This window comes from Urocitellus parryii, chromosome 8 (genome assembly GCF_045843805.1).
Source record: "Urocitellus parryii isolate mUroPar1 chromosome 8, mUroPar1.hap1, whole genome shotgun sequence".
NCBI lineage: Eukaryota > Metazoa > Chordata > Mammalia > Rodentia > Sciuridae > Urocitellus > Urocitellus parryii.
This window is the reverse complement of record NC_135538.1, coordinates 23,286,850-23,313,170: the sequence shown is the minus strand read 5'-3', so window position 1 is coordinate 23,313,170 and position 26,321 is coordinate 23,286,850. Positions and strand designations below refer to the sequence as shown.

General features: G+C 32.0%; 1 protein-coding gene across 1 annotated transcript in view; it reads left to right on the top strand.

Annotated features, from left to right (window-relative positions):
• The window catches only part of Vta1 (vesicle trafficking 1), an 80,311-nt gene that overhangs the window by 2,250 nt on the left and 51,740 nt on the right, over positions 1-26,321 (top strand). The window contains exons 2-4 of the mRNA XM_026397632.2: positions 19,576-19,670; positions 20,997-21,124; positions 21,799-21,874. Of these exons, the coding sequence (XP_026253417.1) occupies positions 19,576-19,670; positions 20,997-21,124; positions 21,799-21,874 (299 nt within the window). The remainder of the gene's footprint in view (positions 1-19,575; positions 19,671-20,996; positions 21,125-21,798; positions 21,875-26,321) is intronic.

Sequence of the window (26,321 nt, the reverse complement as noted above, 5' to 3'; positions counted from 1 at the left end):
GTGATTTCCCCTTTGAAATGCCCATTTACCACTTTTGCCCTTTTATCTATTGTACTGTCTTTTCTTGATAATATATACATTAATGCTTTGTTATTTGTGTTGCAGATGTCTTCTCCAGTTCATAGTTTGATTTTTTTTCTATGAAATTCTTTTTCAAAAATTCAGTTTTAAACTATTAATTATCAGTCTCTTGCTTTATGGTTTACATTCTAATTTTCTAGGCCTGTATTTATCTATTTATTTATTTATTTCTGTCTACTTGTTTGGGACTTTTAGCTTCCTGAGTCTGTAGATAGATACCTTTCATCAGTTTTAGAAAAATATTTAGAATCTATTCAGATATTACTTCTACTTTCTCTCTGTTCCCTAGTGAAACTGATTAATGTTGCACTTTCCCTCTTTAACTTCTTTGTTCTTAATTCTTCCACAATTTTTCATTTTTGTTTGTTCTACATTCTGTTGATTTTTTTTGGAGGCCTGTCTTCATCTCCATGAACCTTATTGTTTATCCCATTTATTGAGTTTACTTTTATTTTTTGTTTCCAGATTGTTTTGTATGGGTACATATTGAATTCCAACTCCTAATATAGTAACTAAGATAGTGAATACTTGTAAATTTTTTGTTTTTTGAATGAATAAATTATACAGCAGTTTGTTACTTTTTAAGATGCTATCCCTAATTAATTATCCCTAATTATTAAGGACATGTAATAGTATCCCAATATGTGTATTTTATAATTCATATATATCATATATACATCTCTCTTTTAAGGATAATGCCTCATGTTAAAAACTGTTCTGTGCTGCAGTGTTCCAGATTCCCAAAATGGAAAAAACAAACAAACAAAAAAAAAAAACCTCATCAAATGACCTTAACTGTTCATAAGTAAAGAATATCATTCTAAGTTAATAGGGAAGGGGAAAAAAAAGACTATTTCAGATAGTTTTGTTACCACTGATATTTTTTAAATACTCTTTTTACTTTGAATAATTCAAATGTTTGTATTTGCCATCTGATGATTGCTTTAGCTGCTGTATTTGTGGATCTTACTCTGCTGTTCAACAGAACACTAATCAAGATTTCTTTTCTGGTAATTGTCCATTAAGCATACATAACCAGCACTTTTCAAACTGGGGATTCTATAATATTCTTCGAAGTCTAAAGGAATCAATTTTCCAATTCACAACTTCCAAGCTCTTTTTCTAAGATTGTTCTTCCTGGCAAGTGCTTTTGATCAGGAAAGCAAAGTATGCCACTGTCTTTGCCTACATCCTGTTTCTAGTTGCCTTTCTATTTTAACAAAGAAATGTATATTGTCAGATTTCTTATTGTTATGGTATATTGCCCTGAGGGAGAAGGTAGAAAATCCAAAGTGTCTAGAAAAATGAGACAGTTCAAATTGCTGGTGTTAGTGAAGCCTCTATTAATTAAGATAATAGGTAGAGCTTCTTGTCTTTCCCTGTCTTGTAGGGAAGAAAATTAACTAGAGCAATGATTAAGCCCTTATTTTAAAATACTGGTCATGAGATTTTTTTAAAAAATCTAGTTTGAGGAAAGAGGGTGGAACATTGTGTTAGCAGGATGCAGGGGGTCACCTTGAGTTTTTCTCTTTTGGGGAACAGTTGAACAAGAATGAATCTCAAAAGAGGGAGAAATTGTTCTGGAATATTAGCACCCACATTTTCGATTTTATCAAGTGGGCTCGCAGGAGTGGTTTGGGGCCTAGGTCATGCATAAGAGGGTTTGGGGAGGGAGCTTTGGGAAAATTACTTGCAAGGGCCAGAGGGGGAAATTCTCCTGCTCTTAGGGGTAATGCTTCATTTTAAACACTGTCCTGTGTTGCAGTGTTCCAAATTCTCAAAATGATATGAATTTTCATTAGATGACCTTATTGCTGCATGCTTTGTTCATTAATTCCTAAGTTGAGAGCAACACATAACAATCAAAAGAAAAATACCAAAGCAAAAGTTCTCTGTTTCATCCAAACAACAAGCTCCTCTAGGGGCTCTGTGGCTTCTTGCTCTATTGAATTAGAATTTAGAAAAGGGATGGTTGATATTCCAGTTGGAATATTAAGTTATATTTTTCTGAAAAAGTAGTTTGGCATTAACAACTGGCTTTGCCATTTATCTAATATGTTAGACATTTCTCCTTAAACTAATGAGCTAAATCTTTGGCTCTGAGGTTCTCTTGTCTAGTTTTGTTTTTATTTGTTTATGCTTTGTTTTATTTAAACAAAAATATATTTGAAACAGATGATGGGATAAAAACACTTAAACCTTTTTTTTTTTTTTGCAAAACCATGTTGAAATTAATGTTTTTAACTGTGTCATACAATAAACAAGAAGACTGATTCAAGGGAAACGATGAATCTTTGTAATATCATTTTTGTATATGTCATAGAAATTGAGAAAATGAGTTACTGGAATGGTAGCCTAACAAATCCATTTCTAGTTTTTAAAGAAATTTTGAAACACACCTAATTCAATTGTCAACCAAGATATTATTAAAAATATTGTTTGAAGGGAGGTAATTATACGGTTTTTAGCATATAAACCAGAAGGAATTTAAATGATTCAAGGATTTTTTTGTGACAGACTCTTTTCATTCTCTTCTTTTTATGTGAATTGTTTCTTCCATGTTAAATTCATAAAAAAGTATTAATCATATTAATTTGATTTAACTGATTATATAAGACACATTTCCAATAAAAATTTATTTTTTATATTTAACACTAAAATGTACAATATGTATTTGTGTGGTTGTCAATTATATTAACAATACTTGTAAAGACTCAAAATACTTTATTTCATGGAAATTTTGTAAATTTTTTAACACTTTTTGTTGCAGAAGTATAAAGGAGAACCAAGAATGGACTCTTAAGCATACAAATGCATCCTTTATTGTGAAATTCTACAGGCTAAGTAATAGAAATATCATAAAAAGATATTTTCAAAAGAAAAAGGTACAATTAAACTTTCTTGACTCTTAGGAGCTTTTTATAATCAGAAGATTATGATAGTTACCACATTGTTAAAATATTTAAAATTGGAAGAGTGATGTATTTTTTAGATATCAGTATTGGATATAGTCTGTGAAAGGAAACTGAGAAGCTAGAGACAGGGGAGCCAGAAATGAAGGACGGAGACCAAGTGGAGATCCACATGAACATTTATTTGTCAGAGCTGACAAATAAAGGCCATCCCTCTATAGAGTAGAGAGAGGCCCTGAGATGTTCAGGTGTTAGGCTGGGGGTGCTTGTGTCAGGTAGGTGGGTGGGGAATAGCATGGGATTGGCTTAGGTCGATGGCACCGTGGGGCTTTCAAGGGGTCATGTCCTTGGGATTGGCATAGGGTTATGGTACCATGGGCTAAGTCACTGTGGAGGGTGGGGAGTGTTCCCGCAGAGGAAGTACAGGAAAGGGAAACTCATAAGATGGTGGTTAACATTTAAGATGACTGCTCAGATGTTAAGTCAATTCCCTATAGTATAGAATTCACTTTTTTAAAACCTGTTTAAACTTCTTGAAGAAAAGGTTTATATGTCAGCTTCTAAATGTGTGAAGGGATACTCTTCTATTTTATAGCAAATAATACTTTTCTAAACTCGTAGAGTAAGGAAGAATTTTTTGTGAGAAAAAGATTAAAATTATATTGCTAAACTACATTCTGATTCATAAAAGCTTTATATCAGCTGCTCTTTGCCAGAATCCCCTTCTGACATCGTCTGAATTTGACTAACTTATTCTTACTGGTTCACTACAATCTTATTTCTTATAGACTGCTTTTTATGACCTCTTAAGGACGGTCTAGAAATTATTCTAGTATGGTCCTTGTCTTAACACATTGTGTTGTTTATAAACATCTATTTTCCTTTCAATCTTGGTCCTCCTGGAGGACAAGAATTAATATCTTGTTTTCTTTCACTAAGACATAGTGAATGATTCTTATTTTTTTAATTGAATAAGTAAATATACAGCAATTCATTACTTTTAGTTTTCTACCACTAATCTAGAAGGGAAATGTAATAGGATCCCAATACTGTATATTTTATAATTTATTTACAGGTTGTGTATCCTTAATCCAAAATCCAAACTCTCTAAGTATCTGAAATTTTGAGTGCTGCATGTCACAAGTAGAAGGTTCCACATCATGAAACTATTTCATACACAAAATTAATAAAATTATTATAGAAAATGGCCTTCAAAATGTGTACAGAACATAAAAAAATTTCACTTTGAGACTGAGTACCTTCCCCAGGATATCTCATTATGTTTATTCAAATATTCCAAAATTTGGAACATTGCTGGTCCCAAGCATTTTAAATAAAGGATTCTCAACCTGTGCCTTACTGTGTTTGTTATCAGTTTTCAAATAAGTCATAGGTCATATAATGATAGAATATACACATTGTGCCTTCTCTTTTCTAGTATTTATTATAATTTCCAAAAATGACCTATCTCTGGCCTTAATGGTAATTTTCCAGTGTTTAACCATATTCGAAAATTGCCTTAATTTTGTTTCTAGGTTGTTTGCTCATTTATTTTATTTTCAGAACACTTCAGAAATGCTGAAACAATGTAAGTCAGATTACTTTTTGTCTATTTATAGAGATAACATGTATATTGTTTCCCTGTTTGAATTTTGAGATAATTTGAGATTCATATGCAGTTTTAAAAATTCGGAGAGAGGGACCCTACGTGCCTTTTACACAGGGGAAATATCTTACCAAATTAAAATATATCATCACAACCAAAATATTAATATTAATACAATTCACAAGTCTTACTCAGACTTTCCCAGTTTTACTTACATTTGTTTGTGTGTATACATTCTTAGTTCTTAACAGTTTTGTCAAGTATATACTTCTGTAGCTATAGCCTTAATCAAGAAAGAATAGTCCACGAGAAAAATCATTCATTTTGCCTACTGATAACCATATTACTTTCCATTCTAGCTTCACCTCACCTCTGTCTCCTGGTAAACTCTAACCTGTTCTCTGGTTCTTAAATTTTATCATCAAAAATGTTATATAAATGAAATCATACATTATGTAAGTTATTGGAATTGGCTTTTATTTACTTGGTACAATTCTCTGGAAATTGATCCAAGTTAGTTTGCTTAGTCATATTCCATCATGTGTCTATACTGAAACTTAACAATTTGACCATTGAAGGATGTTTGTTTCCAATATATACATATTACAAATAATGCTAGAATGTTTATATACAGTTTTTTGTGTGAACATAAGTTATCATTTCTCTGAGATAAAAGACCAGAAGTATAATTTCTGGATCTTATATATACAGCAATTCATTACTTTTAGTTTTCTACCATTAATCTAGAAAATTAGTAATTGTACATTTAATTTTAAAGGAAATTAGTATGATTTTCCAGAGTGACTGTATCATATTACATTCGACTTACAACATATGAATGAGTGAACCTGTTTCTCCAAAACCTCAGCACAGCATTTATTTATTTATTTGGTTTTTTGTTTATTTAGATACTAGGGATTGAACCCAGGGGCACTTAACCACCACTGAGTCATATCCTCAACACACACAAACCTTTTTTTTTTTTTTTTTTTTTTTTTGAGACAGGGTCTCACTAAGTTGATTAGGGCCTCCCTAAATTTCTGAGGCTGACTTTGAATTTGTTATCCTCCTGCCTTAGGCTCCTGAGCTGCTGAGATTATAGATGTGCACTCCTGTACCTAGCATTAATTTGTGTGTCAGAGTTTTAATTTTTGTTTTCATGATGGCTCATGAAGTTGAGCATCTTATCATGTGCTTTTTTACTACATGCATATCATCTTTGGTGAAATTTTTAAGTTTCTGCCCCCACCCCCTTTTTTAAAATCATTGTGTTACTAGTCCTCTGTCAGGTATTTGTTTTGCACATATTTTCTCCCAGTCTTTAGCTTGTCTTTTTGTCTTCATAACAAAGTATTGCACAAACAAAATGGTGGTAATTTTGGTGACATCTATCTTTTTCTATTTTTTTTATTCTTTTTTGTATTGTGCTTTGGGACATCAAGACTCTTAACTATTATTTTTTTTACTTAGTTCATTTTATTTTGTCTGTGTTCTCCCAAGAATGTTTTTTAAGTGAGACTATTTAGTTCTTTCATTATCATTATTTTTAAGTTACCATTTTGGGATTTTGGGTAACAATGTTATGCTGGTTTCTTAAATATTCTTGAGAAGAGCACATCTTTTTCAACTTGAGATGGGTTAAGAAGTCATCAATAAAGCAAAACTCTTGTAATCTTTGGGAAGTTTAATGTATCTCTTAAATTCTATTGAAAAAAATCTGCTTGAGCTAATGTTGATATATTAAGTTTTCTAGAATATCTTCTATTTCTGCCATATTTTCAAATTGCTGAAAATTAAAAGCTGAACTTCCCTTCACTCACAACTGACCACTCATTAATTTTTCATCTCAGTTTTTCTGGTATACCCTCACCTTACACTTGCACTGTTGTGTCTTCCTAGCTTCTGCTTCAAACAGGTGATTCCTGTTGCCTCAAATATTTAATGAAAGAACTCAAGTAAATGACGTAGTGTGCTCTAACCATGTAGAACTTCTGTGATACAACTTCTGCATATTACAAATTAATGTAATAGATAATGCATTAGGAAAACATTTTCAGTAACAGGACAAAGGATCAGTATCTCTAATATATAAAACACAAATATATTTTTAAAACTGAGATTCCCATTAATTACTGAACAAAAAAAAACCATGTACATACAAATCATGAGAAAGTAAATAATAACTATTAACATTCAGCTTAGTAATAAGTGTGAATTAAAATGGTGAAGTTTTACCTGAGTGCCAATCAATGTTGTAAAGCCTGTAATGACATAGCAGTGTTGATTGATAGAAAGTTTTTGAAGGCCTTTGGGTAAAATAAAAATATCTATAATGAAGTATTCTGGTTTTAGGAAATTCATCTTTAGGAATTAATCACAAATATACTAAGAAACTTTTGCAGACTTCCTGAGTAGTTATTTATACATTTGTGATATCACATATATAAATATACACATAAATGTTATACATATATAAATGTTATATTATATAAATGCTAATATATATAAAAATGTTATTGTGGAAATGATTACTTTAATCATGTAAAAATTACAAAGCATTTTTTTCTGTAAGGGGAAAGTTATATGAAAATGTAGGGTACACAATTCTATATACACAATGATCTGATATATATTTTTGTATGTGTGTGCTTAGGGGAAAGTTGTGGCTTTTAGGTTCAGAGATGGTAATTTTTTTTTTAAGTTTTCTGTTTTCTTTTAAGGAGGCATATTTCAGACCATAAAAATAAGATAAAGCTTTATGAAAAGCAAAAAATGTTTTTAAAGCCACCTGTTAGGAGCTCCATATGTCAATCAGAAAAAAAATGTGTCTTTAGTGGCCCCTTATGATTTGAATTTCGAATAATAGTTTGTAGTTTTAATCAATTTCATTCCACTCTTGGTACCTTACTTTCTCTTGTTTCCAAGACTTGAACATTATTTTTTCTACTTCCACACCTCTTCCTTTTCCCACCACACAAACTCCATTTTTATCTTGAAAGTACTACTAGCCTGAAGTCATTTTTCCTGGGAGGCCTTCATTTAAACCCCTAGTTTTCAGGTACATATTTGATTTGTCTTTTCTGTCTTATGTGGCTATACCTTAGTTGTGTTTTTATTTGTCTTCTCTTCTAAACTGTATACTTATGGAAACCAACTTGTTCCCTTGCTGCTTTGAAAGAATAGGAACTCCAGAAATATTTGCTAAAAGGACCTGGATTTTATTGCAATAGTGGTCCCTGGAAGGAACAATAACCATATAGTTGTCACCAAAACAAGAAGCCAGGCAACTGACATGCAGCTGTTGGCATTTGTAACAATAATGATTTCCTTCAAGATACCTCATTTGGTCTTTGCTGTGATTCTGGTCCTTTTGTTACTAAGTGATAGACTCAGGAACTTATTGTCAGATGTCAAAAGAGAAATGGCTGAATAAAAAATTGTCAGTAGCCTATAATGAGAGGACAAGTTGTTGAATAAGCAGCAGAGTGATTGAGGGGAAAGGGGATAGTTAAACTGGGAGGACAAAAAGACAGTGAAAAAGTGGAGACTGGAAATGAAGGACAGACTTTCTGTTAACACTATATCTTTGAATTGCAACTCCCGTCCCTTTAATAAAGCAGAAATTTTTTTTTTTGCATTTCTAGTAACAGTAGACACTGTATGATAAATATTTTGATACTGCCAAGTTTAATCCTGTAGGTAAATCTAAAGCCAGAAAGATCTTCCTTTCCCTTTTTAAGTTTGTTATAACTAAAAGTATAAAGTTTCATGCTTGTTTTTTTGAAGTTTCCTCTAGGGGGTGACATTGTAAAATCAATAGACTTTCAGTGAAGGTATATAAATGTTCCTGAGAGATTTCACTTGCTTATATGATCAAAGGGAAAATTAAATATTTAGGAAGTTGTTAGTTCATCTGCTTATTTTATTTCAGAGATGATATTGGACATATAGAAAAATTTAACTTAGTATATATAAAAGCTAAATAATACTGGATTTCTTTGTTATTAGATGGTAATCCACATAGAGATTAGCCATTAATAATCTATTTCCTATTGTTATTTTGATCACACAGAAATTGGATTTTTAAAAGTCAGACAAGCTTAACTAGTAAATAAAAGCAGTTCTTTTATTTCTTTGCTGGTTTCAGAATCTGAATGATAAATTGGAGACCATAGTTCTTTTGCTTAAGTACTTCTTTTTTTATTATAGACTACCTCAGGATACTATACTGTGGGAATGACAGGTTAATAACAAAAATTCACAGAAGAGTATACTACTAACTTAATCAGCATTCCGTTCATCATTTGTTTTTATGGGCATACATACAAATACTAATTTTATTTTGTAACAATAGTCATTTTAATACTCTTTTCTTGAATAAAATAAATCATTTTATATCTCTTAAGAAAAAAAAAAAAAACATGAGCTTGAAGGAATAGGGGTCTATGGAGTCAAATAACACATCTTGAGCTTTCGTTTCTTTCTTTAGTACCCAGGCAAATGTAAACATCTTTGATAAGGATTTTTTTTAAATACTAATTACATTTGCTTTTCAAAGTGTAACTTTATGTCCTTTTTGATCAGCATAGGATTCTCTATAATAGGTTTACCATGTTTGTTCAGTTCCTGCTTTTGCTCAAATTCATCACAGATGGATCATATTTACCCTCCCATCCAACTGTGCTTTAACAGGGCTTCTCAGTTTTGTTTTTTGTGTGTTTTTTTCTTTTTAACCTCAATTTATTATTGTTTATCTTTGGAAACACTGTTAGCATCTTGAAGGGCGAATTCTTGTCAGGACTGCCCAGCACATTTCAGTATATCACTGTTTTAAATGGTCCCCCCAGACATTTCATTAACAGATTACAAAATTAAAAAATAAGTAAGCCGCCACTTTTCTGGCTTCCCCAAAACACAATGTTATTTTTGCCTCCCTTGAAAACCATTGGTCTAAATAATATGTACTTATAATAGAAAATTTGTAATGCATAGAAAAAAACAAAGGAAGCACATGGCTTCATACTTAAAATCATCACCATTAGCATTTTGCCACATTTCATTCAGTTTTCTTTAGTGAGCATCATTTTCTTGAATTAAAATTTAAAATTATATGCATTACCATCTGTTCTATAACTTCAGGTACCACCTACTCTCCTAAGGCCTCAGTTCTTTCAAGAAAAATAAAGTCAGCCACTTAATGATTGGGTCAGTAAGATTCCTATCAGATTAATATCTTCTTAATCTGTAATGATCACAAGTTGATTAAACAGTCACCATATGAAGAGAACTAGACTTTTTAATGTGTTAGTCCAGTGTATTAGACTTTACCTAAAGGCAATGTTGACACTGTAAAAAGTAGGCATATAAAGGTATCTTGACTGTTTTTTATAATAAATAAAATTGAGAAATCTAAATGCCAGTATGGGCAAGTTCAGGTACATTATTGTACATTAATATAATAGAATATTATGTAACTAGGTAAATGATTTGGAGATATATTTATTACAGAAGATGTCTACAACATAGTATACAAAAGTATGGTGCCGAAAACATATTTTTCATCTTTAGGAATTTCCATTTGAGTTCCTTTGTGTTATGTTCCATTTCTCCATTTATTCAATTTCTTTAAATATTTTCATAACATATTTTCTACTATTGACTTACATCTGCTATTTCTATTATTTTGATACTGTTTGATATGTTGATTGTTGGTTTATTTCTTTTGGTTATGGGTCACATTTTCTTATGGGTCACAAACTTAAATATGTGGTTATATATAATTTTATGTGCATGTATAAAGAAAGATGACTCTGGTGCCAAACTCAACCTAATACTTGTTTGATGTGTGCCCTTGGGCAAATACACCTCACTTTGTGGAACTTTACTTTCTTTGATAATAAACTCAAAATAATAGATCAGGTTCATAATTTTTTTATATAACTCTTAATTTTATTTACTTATTTCAGTGCTATATCATCAACTCCTTATTTTTTATTTTGAAATATGGTCTTGCTAAGTTGCCCAGGCTTCCCTCTAAACTTTCAGTCTTCCTGCCTCAGCTTCCTTTCCAAGTAGCTGGGATCATAGCCATGTCCCACCACACCCAGCTCCTCTTTATTATTATCATGGTATAATATATAACCTCACATATAAGGTAATTACTTTTTTTTCACCTCTCCTGTCATTTTCTGTGGTTGTCTTATAATGTACATACACGTATGCTATATAGCCCCTAATAGATTTTTTTTTCTTTTTAAGTATACATTCCAATTAAAGATGCTTATAAAATGAGAAAATAATTTTTTTAAACTTGACTACATGAATACAATTTTCATCTCTTTTTATTCTTTTGTGTAGATCCAAGTTTTAAATCTGATGTCTTTTTGTTCCCTTGAAGATCTTTATCATTTATTTTGCAGGTTTGCTGTCATTTAATTCTTTTAGCTTTTGTTGTTTGAAAAATAAGCTTTCTTTCCCATCTTCATTTTTGAAAAATGTAAAATTTTTTCAGCTGTTTTTTGTTTTTGTTTTTGTTTTTTTTGCCACTCTTCTCCCTTCTTTAGGAATTCAGTTACATGGATAATCCAAAAACAAGGTCTTTGAGCCTTGTAGATTTTGTGGGGTTTTTTTGCTTTGTTTTGTTTTTAACAATCATTTTTCTCCCTGTTTTATTTTAGGTTAGTTTCTAATGCCATGTTCTGAAGTTCACTAATCATTTCCTTTTTGGTATCTATAATATTAATCATAGCCAGTTAATTTTTCATGTCAGGTATTATATTTTTCATCCCTAGGAATTTCCATTTGAGTTCCTTTGTGTTATGTTTCATTTCTCCTTTTTACTCAGTTTCTTTAAATATTTTTCGTAGTATATTTCCTAGTATTGACTTACATCTGCTATTTCCATTATTTTGATATTGTTTGATCTGTTCATTGTTTTGTTATGGGTCACATTTTCTTAATCTGTTGGCATACTTAGTGATTTGTTGTTGTTGTTGTTGAATGCAGGACATGGTGAATTTAGGTTCATTAATATCTGACATTTGTGGTCTTACTTTAAATGGGTTTGATCTGGCCAAGTTATTTGCAGTTCATTTTAATCCTTTTATGCCTTTGTTGTTGTTTCGTTTTTGTTTTTGTTTTTGTTTTTAGCTTTGAGGCAAGTATAAAATAGCCTTTGCTCCACGGACAGGTAAACCATACTATTAAGGTATGGATGTTGGAGTCTACTGAACACCCAGGGCAAACATCTGGTTCTACTCTCATTGGAACTTGAATGTTCTGTAGCTCTTGTTTGTTCTGCTGGCCTTTTGGAGTTTTCCCATACACATGAACATAGTAGCATTCAGCTAATCACTCTTCACAACTCTGCTACCTTTCAACTTATAACTGCCTCAGTCTCCTTGAACTCAGATTTCTCAACTCAACTGGAGGACACAGTCTTCTTGGAATTCTCCTCTTTGACCCTTAATTTGGAATGTGCCTCCAGGCACAGTGCAGGGCTAGTCAATGATGTCACCACTTCTGTTCTTTTCTCCAGCTCTGATGATCTGCTGTCTTTTTCTGTTTTCTGAAAACTTGTTTCCTATATTTTGTGCAGGTATATAAAATGGAATGATAAGTTGTTGTTTCATCATTACCGGAGGTAGACTCTGTGGTCTCATTTTAATCAAATATAGTCAGTGCCTGCTCTGTATTGGCACAGTGCTAACATTCAGGATCAAAGTGAATGTCTGCTTATTTTATAGAAAATAAAAAACTTGCATATTACTTTTTCATAACTTTTTTTTAATTTTAGAAGGTCTGAAGTAATTGTTAACTTCATATTGTTATATTATAACATGTGCTCCAAAAATATTTATTTAACGGACAAGGAAATACCCTTTAGTACATACCCATTCATGCTTCCTTCCTTTTTTTTTTTTTTAAATGTCAAATTGTGTACAAGGGGGTGTTTTTGTTATTTTACTTTGGAAAGTAGTAAAGTATACCTACATAAAAATTTTGTAATTTAATATTTGACTTAGAAGTCCCTTCACAAACAATAATGCTAATCATGTAGCAGGTATTTTCAATATACTTAGAATAATATATTCAGTTCTACTTTTGGGAATGAAATTTTGCTTCAAAATATCAATAAATATCCTATTTGAGTGCCACATTTCTTTAACCTAAGAAGCTTCACTCTTCACAATTGCTTTGATATATCTTTTTGTGCTTATATCATGTGTTTTATTTTTGTCGAGGATAAGCAAACTGTTAGAACGTTTATGTTCAGGCATATGGAACTTTGAATTACATATACCTTTAGGATTAATAAATGTTGTTTCCTAAATGCCTCACATTAAACTAACATCAGGTTAGAAGTATTTAATCCTTTTGCAAACATGCCTCATAACTTAACATTGAATGATATTTATTCATAAAAATAAACATTTCTGTTATGAAATAAATCAGATTATTTTCTTATAGACTATTTTAACTACACATTTATTTGTTCGGCTTTGGTAGGTATTTTCCATGTTGAACATTAATTTTTCATATTGCTGTTGCTGAAATGAATTGTTTGTCTTTAATAGAGTTCCGTATTAAAGTAATCATTTTTCCATCCCTATGGCAAAAAATATTTTAGTATACTTACGAATTTTAATAAGTAGATCTAAGATCTTCTCACTTTTGTTTATATTAGAAAATATAGCTTGTGATAATTTTCTGTACTTAAGAATTGTAAATCACTGAACTTATTATGAAACTATGCCAAACCAATTTTTGTCCTAAGGCATTCTGAGAGGATCCAGTTTTTCAATTAAGAATGTTACTATATAATAATGTCCTTATTATTTGCTAAGACTAAAGATATATACACACACACACACACACACACACATACATATATACATACATGCAGGTCCCATAAACTGTCTTATCATTTACACTTAATTTCAGGTACATTAGGTTAACTCTAAAGAATAAGAGTTCAATGATCAAGGTGGGGGTGGTGAAATGGAACCAACTTGATCTTTTTTTCAGAGAAGATATATGTATGCACATTTTACCCAGATGTAAAATATTATGGAGATTTCTCAAAAAACTAGAAATGGAACCACCATCTGACCCAGCTGTCCCACTCCTCAGCATATATCCAAAAGATCTAAAATCAGTGCACTCCAGGGATTCAGTCACATCAGTATTTGTAGCAGCACACTTCACAGTAGCCAAGCTGTGGAACCAACCTAGGTGCCCTTCAGCAGATGAATGGATAAAATAATTTGGTGAATATATGCAATAGTGTCTTACTCAACCATAAAGAAGGATGATGAAATTGTGGCATTTTCTGGTAAGTGGCTGGAACTGGAGACAATCATGTTAAGTGAAATAAGCCAGACTTAGAAAGCCAAAGATCAAATGGTTTCTCTGATATGCAGAGCTAGTATAAAACAAGGGGGATGGGGGGAGAAGTAAGGAAGGATTCCATCAAAATAGAAGATTGGTGGACTAGATGAAGGGAACGAAGGGAAAGGGAGTGGGAAGAACAGTGGAATGTGTATATTTTTAATGATGCTATCTTTTATCAGTTTTTGCTATTTAGATGCAGGCATAGAGGAAAAAGATAAATGGGATTATATACAAGTATGCTTTTGCCAGAGGGATGTAATAAAAAGTTTTAGAGGTAGAGGAGATAGGACAATAACATTGTTGAAAAGTATATTATAAAATTAAGTCTGGTTTCACAAAATAGTGAAGGGAATAGAGAGGAGCCAGCTGACTGGAAGCCTGTAGTAATGTGCACAGTGAAATGTTGGAAGAAAAGGAGATTGCATTCAGAGAGTGGGTGATTATTTTGGCACTACAGTGTTTTGAAATGTTAATTTAATTGTGGGATGGACAGAGTGTAATTTAGAGTACATAAAATTATTGGGGTCAGTAAGAATTAAGAACATGTTGCTGGGGTTGCATTGGAATTAGATTTGCTTGCTTATTACAAAAAAACTAATGTTAATAATGGCTAAGTAAAATAAGGATTGAATCCCTTTTTTAAAAGAAAGGCTTATAGTGGCAGTGCCATTGTACCATCTCCCTGAAGCTCATTCTAGTTTCAAAGCTACTAACTAGCACAGTTGTAATTTTTAGGGTTGCATGTAGACTAAGATGAATGCTAAAACCTAGTCATCTCACATATTCATTCTCGGCAGTAAGGAGGAGAAAAGAGAGAGAGGATCAGTAAGATCTTTTGTCTGATGTCATTTTTCCTTTTAAGGAGACTTTCCATAAGTTGTATGATGTTAGTCTTACTTACATGGCCTTAGTTTGCTTTGAAGAATATTAGGGAATCTACTCTTGGCTAAGTACATTATAATCCTTGATGATAGAGGTATCTTTTAGAAAGGAAGATAGGAATAATCAAGTGAAATGGTTACTGTCTTTACCACGGTATTGATTATCTATGTAACAACAAAGTTTTCAAGATGATGAAGGGACAAGAAAAGACCCCAAGGTTCATGGGCGATTACAAGAGTAACATGTTTAGATGGCAGAGGGTGGCATGAGCCCAAGACCGGAATGTTGAGAAGACATTGAGAAAATATTGAAATTTAAGTAGCAGTAGAATTTAAGTATGTGAGAATTTTTTTTTAGATCCCTCACTACTCAAAAGAACTGAAATTATAAGTGATTTCTTCATGTGACATTAGGTTTTAGTTAAGTCAGAGAAAGAGATCTGAGAAGATGTAAAGGGGTATGCTGATTAAACAGTAGTAATCCAGGGACCTGAAATAGGGGGAATGAGGGCGTAGGGAGGAAACTGTCCTAGTTGGGGCAAGAAAATACCTCATCGTAATGAAGAGAATTGGTCATGCAGTAGGGCCATGATCCTCAACCTTTTGATTGATCACCTGCCCATATATATATTTTTAAATGAACCTAAATCTCTTTTATGTATATTATTTGTAAATTATATTGATGTATTGATGTACTAATATATATCATGAGATATGTAAAAATATAAAATTTAGAAGAATGAAATAAAAATACCCAGTCAAAAATGGTAATGTTTTCTTTGTCCACTCCAGGCAGTTGTTTTCTGAATCCTGGGATATGTGAGTCTCAAAGATCTTCGCTTCAGTGTAACTGAGGATACTGGCTCTGTTAAGAAAATATGAGCAATGTGCATGTGACCTGGCATTCTAATCCCTATTCTCTACTGGAAACCGCCTTCTTAAAAATAAGAGCAAGGACCCTATTAGCCTTCAGGAATTTTGGCAGTACAGTAAGGCATAGTAAGATTAAATTTAGGGAAAGAAAAATTATATTATCATTTATAGATGTTATTATGGAAGAAGATGACATGATCTGGGATGTTAGCAAAATTAAATAGCCAAAAAGCATTGCAGAAGAAACCATAAACCACTGTAGAAAAAGATTAGCATATTAAGTGATTTTGAAACAGATACCAGTAATTGTGGGAAATACAAGTTAGACTAGAGTTAAATTGAAAAGATTAAACCATAGGAAAAAAAATAGAAAAGTCATAGAACTGATTATTTAATTCTCTGGAGATAAAAGAACTTTCCAAACTTAGATTTGTTGGGGTTGGAGAATTGTCACAAATAGTAGTTTGGGCTACATAAGCATTATAAGGTACTTTATTTAAAAATAACATTCAAAAATTAAAAGACTGGGCATAGTATTTACAGCCAATGTTTTTATTATTTAAAGATCTCCATATGATGCACTTTAAAAAAAAGAAATATAGCACAAACTCTGAAAGGACAAGGACAGCACGCAGAAAAGAAGTGGTTAGGGAGTTCTGATAGTTTTAAGTAAAACAGCATGCTTTAATCAGGCACAAGACTTGAATAACTCAAAAGAAATATGAGTGGTTTTGGAAGCATTTTTTTCATGACATTATTTTTTTTTCTTACTTGCATCCCTTGAGTATTTTTATGTAATTTTTTTATTTATATATCACAGAAGAATGCATTACAATTCTTATTACATATAAAGAGTACAATTTTTCATATCTCTGGTTGTATACATAGTATATTCACACCAATTCATGTCTTCATACCTGTACTTGGATCATAATGATCATCACATTCCACTTCATTAACTACCCCATGCCCCCTCTCTTCCCGTCCAACCCCTCTGCCCTATCTAAAGTTTGTCTATTACTCCCATGCTCCCACTCCCTATCCCACTGTGAATCAGCCTTGGAAGCATTTTTAATAGGGATTGAGGCAACTGATTAAAATCTAGCATAGTTAAATGGGAAAAAGGCCTAGATATTTGGTTGATAATGTGAATGGTTAAAAAGAGAAATGAAAAGGAGAGAGAATTTAAGTCAGATGTGTGATCAAAGCAATGGATATTTAAGCTATTCAACATTTTTTTTTTTTTGCCTTTCAAATTAGTATCTGTACATCAAAGTGATCACTTTTGCTGGCTAGTATACAATAAAAGCACCATGCCTTTACTCTGTTATGGGAGTATCAAATGTGTATGGCATTTAAAAATTTTTTTTTTAGTTGTTGATAGACCTTTTAGTATTTTTATTTATATGTGGTGCTGAGAATCAAACTTGGTGCTTCACACATGCCATGCAAGTGTATTACCGCTGAGCCCCAGCCCCAGCCCATGTATGGCATTTTGAACCTCCATTTTTTTCCTTCTGAAACTGGATTTAATCCTTAGTTTTGGTATGAGGAAATAAATACATTAGTAAATTTCAAGCTGTCTAACATGAGAGGTCTAAAAGTCTTAGACATTAAAAAATATAAAATTAGGGGCTGGGGTTGTGGTTCAGTGGTAGAATACTCACCTAATATGTGTGAGACAATGGATTCGATCCTCAGTACCACATAAATTAAATAAAATAAAGATATTGTGTCTATCTACAACTAAAAAAAATTGTGTAAGTACAAAATCAGATAATATCATTAAAATTAACAGTGGGTACAGTAAATCACTATCATGAATGTATTAATACATTTTCAAAGAGGAGTTTATCAGGTAGACATAATTGAATTGTAAATCCTAGGAGTAACAAACATATCCCATTATGATGCTATAGTAAAGCAAATGGTGATAAGCTAATGGACTAAAAGCAGGATGAACAATTGGGTCCTATTTCATGAAAACATAATGGATGATAAAAGTGACATTTTTATCAGTGGGGCAGAATGTACTTTATTTCATTTATGTTTGTATCTATTCAGAAAATGTTTATTCAGAGCCAAGCGCTAGCCTAGATGCCAGGGATACATCAGCAACAAGATAGGATAAAATCCTCATTATCATGAAGTTTGAATTGTGGTTAGATAAATACTAAGCATTATTAAATATAAGATAATTTTGTCCTTAGGTGAAAAGCAGGGAGGAAAGATAGTTTCACAAAGATTCCAGTGAAGGGGAAGGAATTTATATTTCTACTTCATAACCTGTAAGGAATTTTGCTACAAATCATTTTGTTAAAAAGAAAACCAATCTGAGTCAGCACTGTGGTGCACACTTGTAATTCCAGTGGCTTGGGAGCCTGAGGCAGGAGGATCACAAATTCAAGGTCAGCTTCAGCAACTTAACAAGGCCCTAAGCAACCTATCAAGACCCAGTCTCAAAATAAAAATAAATAAATAAATAAAGATCTGGGGATGTGATTCAGTGGTTAAGTGGTCAATCCCTGGTACCAAAAAAAAAAAGAAAGAAAGAAAACCAATTTAGCAAAAGTTTTTTTTTTTTTTTTCCTGTATCCACAAAGGAGAATATAGAGCTATCCCATAAACATCTAATACCTTTTTAGAATTCAGGAAAATGCAAACTTAAAGAGTGAACTACATGGGCTGGGGATGTGGCTCAAGTGGTAGCGCGCTCGCCTGGAATGCGTGCGGCCCAGGTTCGATCCTCAGCACCACATACCAACAAAGATGTGTCCACCGAGAACTAAAAAATAAATATTAAAAATTCTCTCTCCTCTCTCTCTCTCTCTTTAAAAAAAAAAATAGAGTGAACTACTATTTTCAGTCTTCTGATTGACAAGAATTTTTAGGTTTAATTTGTGAGTTGAGAGAAAAATGGGTGCTTGCATATATTATAGATACGAATGCACTTATATCTATATGCACCCTGATATGTGTGCCTTTTTTCATTTTGGGAATGTCTAAAATTTAGGCATTTAAAAGACAATCCCAAAATGAAAAAAGGCACACATACCAGGACCTGAGAATTGCACCTAGCTCAGGAAACTCTCATGTGTATATACAAAGAGATATGGTATCACAGCATCATTTGTAACAATGAAAAACATAATTTATAAAAAATGAAAATTTGAAAACTACATAAATATGCTTTAGTTTGAATGATACATGTATACTGTGGAAACTAGTGCTGACACTGATCGCTAGGGGATATAGTTGAATTTATATTAGAGGAAATGACAGACCCTGAATGTATATACCAGTGATAAGAGTAATTATACCAAAACTGTTCACAGCTCTTGTCACTGAAAATGCTATTAAAATTGTAATGTTTAAAAAAAAATTGTAATGTTTGTCACAAAGGTCTTTAGTTTTATCTCAAATGTTTTTATTCTTTTTTAAAGAGAAGCTTTATTTAAAGAGATACTACATAAAAAAAACTAAAAGAGTTATAACTCTCTCTGTTCAGAAAATCTGAGTGTTCTTGTACATATGGTTGTTCTGAATGTCTTGACTTGCTAATTAAATTGTAGATTGTTTTGACAAGTTAACCTACCTAGTCATTTCTTCGTTTTTTTTGTTTTGAAGCATAATTCAAAATATAATTTCTTGCTTAGTGAAAATATGCTATTATTATGGACCTCCTTTTATTATTTGGATGATACTTTTGTGTCCTTCATATTTATAAATAAAATTCATAGTAAATAAGAATTTTATTTTAGTTATTAGGCAAAACTTTCTGTCATTTAAAAGGAAATTTAAAATCAACTTATTGTTCTTTCCTTTGTAGGTCGTTTATATGCTATGCAAACTGGAATGAAGATTGATAGTAAAACTCCTGAATGTCGTAAATTTTTATCAAAGTTAATGGATCAATTAGAAGCCGTAAGTTAAACACGGATAATTTATTATCAGAATGAGTTTTAAATGCCATTTTATTTTGTGTGTTTGTGTACTTCGTGTGTATGTATTGGTCATTTTTGTTCTTTCCCTTGGCAACATTCAGCAGTATCATTATACCTGAGGAAAAAAATGACACACCTTTTTTTTATTTACATCATACTCTAAGAGGAATTGTTGAGTATAAATTAGGTTGAACTGTTTACTTATATAGATTATATCTTTTTCCCCATTTTTGTAGATCACTTTTGGCTCATCATCTGTTGAGTGTCAAACCCTTTCTAACCTTCCCTCACATAGTCCTGTGGATGATTGTTTTGGAAGGCCTTAAATAGCTCTTATCATGATGAAGTAGGCTATTTTCTTTAGTGGAAGATGAAAAAGGAAATGACACCAGTTACTTATCTTCTCTTCCTCCCCTTCTGAGTGTCAGGGCATGCTACTCTTAGGGTTTAGCATCATTCCCTCCTAGCAGGAATGTGGGGGTGACTAATAAGTCACATTCTTGAACATTTTATGACTTCACGAGTCACTGTAGAGTTGGCTATTGAGGAAAACTCGAATGGGCTGGATTGAATGTCAGTGCATAAAGCATGCAGTGCTAGTCATAGTAGTTTCACTTCATAATCAGGCTGCCCTGTGATTTTTGTGGCCAGCTGTCCCAGCGTTTGCTTTTAACAAAGTTAAGGGCTAGTCCATATTGATGCATCTTCTCCTAGGCTATTACACTGATAGCTGTGGCTTATTTTCTATTGTCTAAATTTTTAAAACTTCCATAATCTAATTCTAAGTTGGTCATCTTATTTAGAGTTAGATTTTTTTACACATTGTGCTCTAAGAGATACTGTTTTTAGACATAATGATTCTTCTAGTCTTCTTTTTAATATTTGATAGAAGAAATTTAAATGAGAATAAATTAAGATTTTTAATTATATATTTTGGGGGAATAATTTTCTAATTTCACTATTAGGGTAACTTATAGTATATGGGATAATATTGGTGAAATATTTTTCTGATGCTTCATAAGAATACTTGCATATATTATCTGATTGTTCTTGATTATTTTTTGTCTTTAGAACTAAATTATACTATTATGTTATCATAAGTATATTTCTTCATAGTTGTATAAAAATTGGATTTTGTTTTAAATACATTGGACTAAGAGACAACCACTTTCTGTAAGATTTCATTGATACATTTTATTGAAATGAATATAAAATAATTTAATTTAAATGATTATTAGTTTTGTGTGCACTTAAGCAGAGACTTAAAAATTCAGAACTATGAGCTATGTATCTGATTTTGTTTCAGCTTAAGAAACAGTTGGGTGATAATGAAGCTATTACTCAAGAAATAGTTGGTTGTGCTCATTTGGAGAATTATGCTTTGAAAATGTTTTTGTATGCAGACAATGAAGATCGGGCTGGGCGATTTCACAAGTAAGTAAAGAAAGAAGAAACTAAAATTTACTTTATAAGTTTATTTATTGCCTGATATGAATTATCTTGTTTTCATTTGAAACTTTAATGATTTAGTTTTTTGTTTGTTTGTTTGTTTTGTTTTAAATTGTAGACCTTCAGGATGACTTGGGGTTATAAATATGGGGCTTTCTTTTTAGAGAAATGGCTGAAAAGGGCATGCTTTGCTGTTTTTTGTTTTTTTCCCCCAAGTAAATTAACTCTAATTAGCCATTAGCCATTCTTAACATTTAGGAAAATCTAAGAGTATGTTTTCACCAAAATCACAGCCTAACCCGATAATGTTGATTTTTAAAGTGTTCCTCCCAATTCAAATGATTTGTCATTATTATAATTTAATAATTAAATGTACAGAAGTGCATTATGATATGGTATGGATTCAGGTAGTACTCTAATTACATTTTATAAAATCAAAAACATACTATAAAACCTTGTTTTAGTATTTTTGTAAGTGTTGTTACTTTCTTCTAATAACATTAGTATAGGAGTTCCATTGTGTTCTTGAAATCTGATTTTATTTAAACATTAGTTTCAAAGTGATTTTATAAACCTTGCAATTTTTCTTCTTCAAGCTAGGTGACTAATCTTACATTGTAATTTTTTTCATTTAAACTAGACTCTCTTTTTTCTTCTAGAAACATGATCAAGTCCTTCTATACTGCAAGCCTTTTAATAGATGTCATAACCGTATTTGGAGAACTCACTGATGAAGTGAGTGTATATTCTTTATTGTCTTATTAGTTGAAGATGAGTAATGTTGCAATTTATCAATTTTATTATTTTATGATTTATTTAAAGCAATGTATCCTTCAGAAATATAATGGAAACAAAGCATAATTTAAAAAATTTTTATTAGCCACTGTTTAAAAGTGAGAAGAAATGGGTAAATTATTTTTAATAGTATATTTTATTTTTTGTACTAAGTTCTTTAAATCCAGCATGTATTTTACTCTTCACCATATGTATACAGCTTTATTAGCCAGCTACAAGTTTAGAATTTGATTTTATTAAGTGTTCATATGTTATTAATCCTGTATAGTATTAAATTTCTACGCCATTATCTGATAAAATTAACAGAGGTAAGTCTTTAGGACTTTTTTTCCATTTCATTTCTAGTCAGAAGTATTATTGCTCATGAAGTACATATGGAACTTGATATTTTAAAAGCTACTTTATATCCATTTTATTAATTTGTTTCTCATAATGATTCTAAGATAAGCATAGTACATAATTATTTTATACATGCCCACATAGAGGCTACGTGACAAAAGTCATTGCTTTGAATTCAGTTTTGTTTTCACGGTAACAGGCTTTACAATTGGCATGAAAATTTTGTTTTGTGAAAGGAAAGATATTTATCTGGAAAGAGATAAAGAGAGCTACATATTCGACTGATGCAGTCATGATATATGGTGGTTTAAATACTACAAAGAACATCGAGTTCCATGATAGGATTTTTTAAAAATAATTTTCAGCTCTTAGTAAAGTTCCAAGCAAAAAGTACTGTCTATCTGTGAGGTATATGCATTTTAAAAAAAAAAAAAAAAAAGATTGTATATGAAAACTGCAGAAGTTCTTTTTATTTGTACATAAAATGTAGTTATGCTATAGCTTAGATGATTAGAAGTAGGGACTTTGCCAGCTTAAAAGTTGTATAGGACATTTCAGAGTTGTGACAGATAACAACCAATTATTTGACTGGGTTTTTCTGTCCTTTCTATTCAAGAACATCAAGCATTCCTGGCCCTTTCTCACACAATGCCAGTAGCTTTCATTAGTCATTGAAATAACCAAGTACTACCTTTTTGTATTCTGAAGGCCTTATAAGTACATCCTACTTAACTGCCTTTATGGTTTTCAAGAAAACCAGGACCGTGAAGGAGAATAGTAAGAAAAGTAAGTTATAAGCCAGATTAGACTGATAATAGAAGGCCTGCAATCTTTGATTCGTGTAGTGTTGTAGTAAAGAACTGTACTTTGGGGGTGTTTATATGATAGGAATCTGTAGAAGGAGAGAACTGCAAGCCATTTGGCAAAGGAGGAATGATTTGATGAATTCTGTACACCTTAATTACAAAGTAGAGAGTCATACACATTGGATTGTTTTGATTGGAGAAAATAATATGTTCAGACTATGATTTCAAAATTTGAAGCATAGGTGACATCAAAAAGAAATCACTCTTGGAAATAAATAGGCAAGAAATGGCAAAGTAGAGAGAACAGTTCAAGTTATGAAAGTCAGGTTGGATTATTTTAAAAGAGAGGAGAACATGTTCAACTAGATATCTTGGTAAACATCTGTATTTAAAATACAAGAGGAGAAAGTAAAGTTATAAATACTAGAAATGTTCAGATAATATGAAAAAAACAAGATAAAGAGAACAAAATTTCTAGAAATCTCAAGTAATGGGTTCTTCTCATTTAAAGGATACCTAAACACTTTCACATACATAAAGCCTATGATTTTTCTGCATTTCAGAAGAAACATCTAATTTCATGTACCCTTGACGACAGTTTCCCTAGTTGTTTGAATATTGTATCTAAGACAAAGACTTCAAATGAGGCCACTGAGAAGGCTTCCCAAGAAGTTCAGGATGGTGAGGCAGAATTTGCATTATACTACCAATAAGATAGCATAAAACATTTTCCCAAAATGTTGACACTCTTCCCACTTAGGTAGCTCACTCACTACCCAGTCAGCTACCTAAGCACTTCCTGTGCCCTGCACTTACACTAAAACAAAATAAGAAATAGCATCTTTATTGTTGAATAAGGGACTCTAGATACCTGGAGGGGTCTGGAATGGTACAGGAAAAGAAAAAAAAGAAAGAAACAGAGAAAGGAAGGGAGAGAGAAAGAAAGAAAATTAAACAATTTAAGGCCAAAGTTGAAAGGGAAGCCCCTATTGTCACCTGATTGTTCTGAGGTTTATTCTTAGGCCTTCGTGTAAATTCCACATTTTTAAGTTAGAAAATATGTGAGTGCACAGTTAACAGGTAATTATGTAGCTGTTTTCATAACCATTATGCTATAGTGATCTTATCCTTACATGACTAAGGATTTTCTACTATGAATGAAGATTAACTAAATGTATAAAGTCAACCTACAAGGAAAGGGTGCCAGTAAGACTGGCCATATGCCATCAGCATAATCCTGAAACCAATTAGTTTGATCATCCTTGTTTCAAATTTGTTTTCTCTTAATTTTATTCCATTTTGTTGTTGTTGTTATTGTTCCATTGTTTTTAGTTTCTAGAAATGGAGTCTTCATAATGATTACTGAGATTAACTTTTAAAAAAAATAATGGCCTAAAATACCACTAATTTTATATGATGCTCTGTTTCAGTAGAACAGGGAGAAATACACTCTAGCTGTGATTTTTTTTTTTTATCCTACAAATATGGATAAACAGAGCAATCAGTGGCATTAGCCCTTTCTCATAGTTCCTTTGTGTAAATGTAAGACTTGTATATACTGGTGATATAAGTATAAGGTACCTAAAATAAGACACAAACTATTGTAAAATTTCTTATTTCAAAAACTAATAAAAAGCTTAGTTGTATAAACTGGTTACTTAAAGCATTTAGCAGTTGTAACTCATTCCCTCCTTTCCACTTCCACTTTAGTTTCATCCTGTACTTTGAAAAAACTAACAGAGACAAAGACAGGAAACAGAAAAGTGGGAAAAGAATGAGTTTGAGGATTTCAGGTAGGCAGATTTTATTTTAAATATATAATCTTTAGATGTACTTCAGGACTCTATAACTAGTGTATTCATTTATAAGGGAAAAGCAGTGGTGGTACTGAACTGCATCATATTCCAGAGATTTGCAGCACAGTTGAAACTCTCTTCAAAATTGTTCCTTCCCTTGCTCCTCAAAATATGCTGTTTGAGAAACACTAAAATAGCATCAGAAAATGGGGAGAAGAGCATTATAATTGTTTTTGTTATTGTATTTTTAAATTATATTTCCAGGGTTGGGGCTGTGACTCTGTGGGAGAGCATTTGCCTAGTTAACAATAGGCCCTGGATTCAGTCTTCCAATTGTCTCTTATTGGCCCTACAAATTATGCTAAAAAGAAAAGAGACTCTGGTTGTCAGAGCCAGGCTTCACTGAACTCCAGAACAAGAAGTCATCTTACCTCTCTGGATTGAATTACTCTCCTATAAAGCAGAAAGCTTAGATAAGACAATCACTGCAGTCATTTCAACTGTACCAGGCTGTGATTATATATGCAGGCACATGAGAAGTAATGGGAAAAGGAGAATAAATAAAGAAGATGAAAAAGCAGACCAAAAAATGAAAAGGCCGAGAGAAACTAAAAGTTTTTAATTAGGAGCTAGGAGGGTGGGGGGTAAAAAATTGACTAGTGATAAGTAGAACCTGAAAAATATGGCAGCAAGGAAGAAAGTTCTGGGAAGAAGGGGGATGTCAGGTCTCATAGCAACAATACTAGGAGGTTCAAAATACCAATATAACACAAAATATAAAAATAATAGAAGGTAATAAGCATAGAAGAAGCAACCTGAACACCTGAAGCCTTTTGTAGGATATTTATAGCATAATGTTTGTGAGTCTTCCAGTTAGGTTTTTATTTGAAATTTCAGCACTTTGCATAAAAGTCACTGGATCACAAGCTGAAATAGTATAATTTACCTAATTTATTTATCTTCCTATTTTGAGCTCGTTTCTTCACAGACTGCTCTCTTCTGTCATTGTTTTATTAAAGAACGTTCAGGGACTTTTGTTTCCTGGCACTGCAAGTCTAGGCTCTCTTGCTAGATTTCCAGGCTTTCTATCATAGTTTTCCATACCTGACTTATACTACTTACCTGTCCTAATTTTTGTTTGTCGGACTTGTCTGCTCACCATCCTGTCAGTTTTCATTTGGAAAATGCATTTTTAGCCTGCTTTGCCTACGTTTTACCTTCTCTTCAAGTCTTAACTATCTTATTCTAGCCTGTGTATGAATTTGTCCATTTTCTCAATTCTTTACCCTTTATTTAGAGTTACTTATAGTTACGTTGTAACTTTAATGACTTTTTTTATATTATAATTCAGAATGTCTCATTTTCTTCTTTTCCTTCTGAAACATTAAGTATAAATTTATACACTGAGTAAAATATCAGATTAAAGAAGTGACTGATTACTTGATG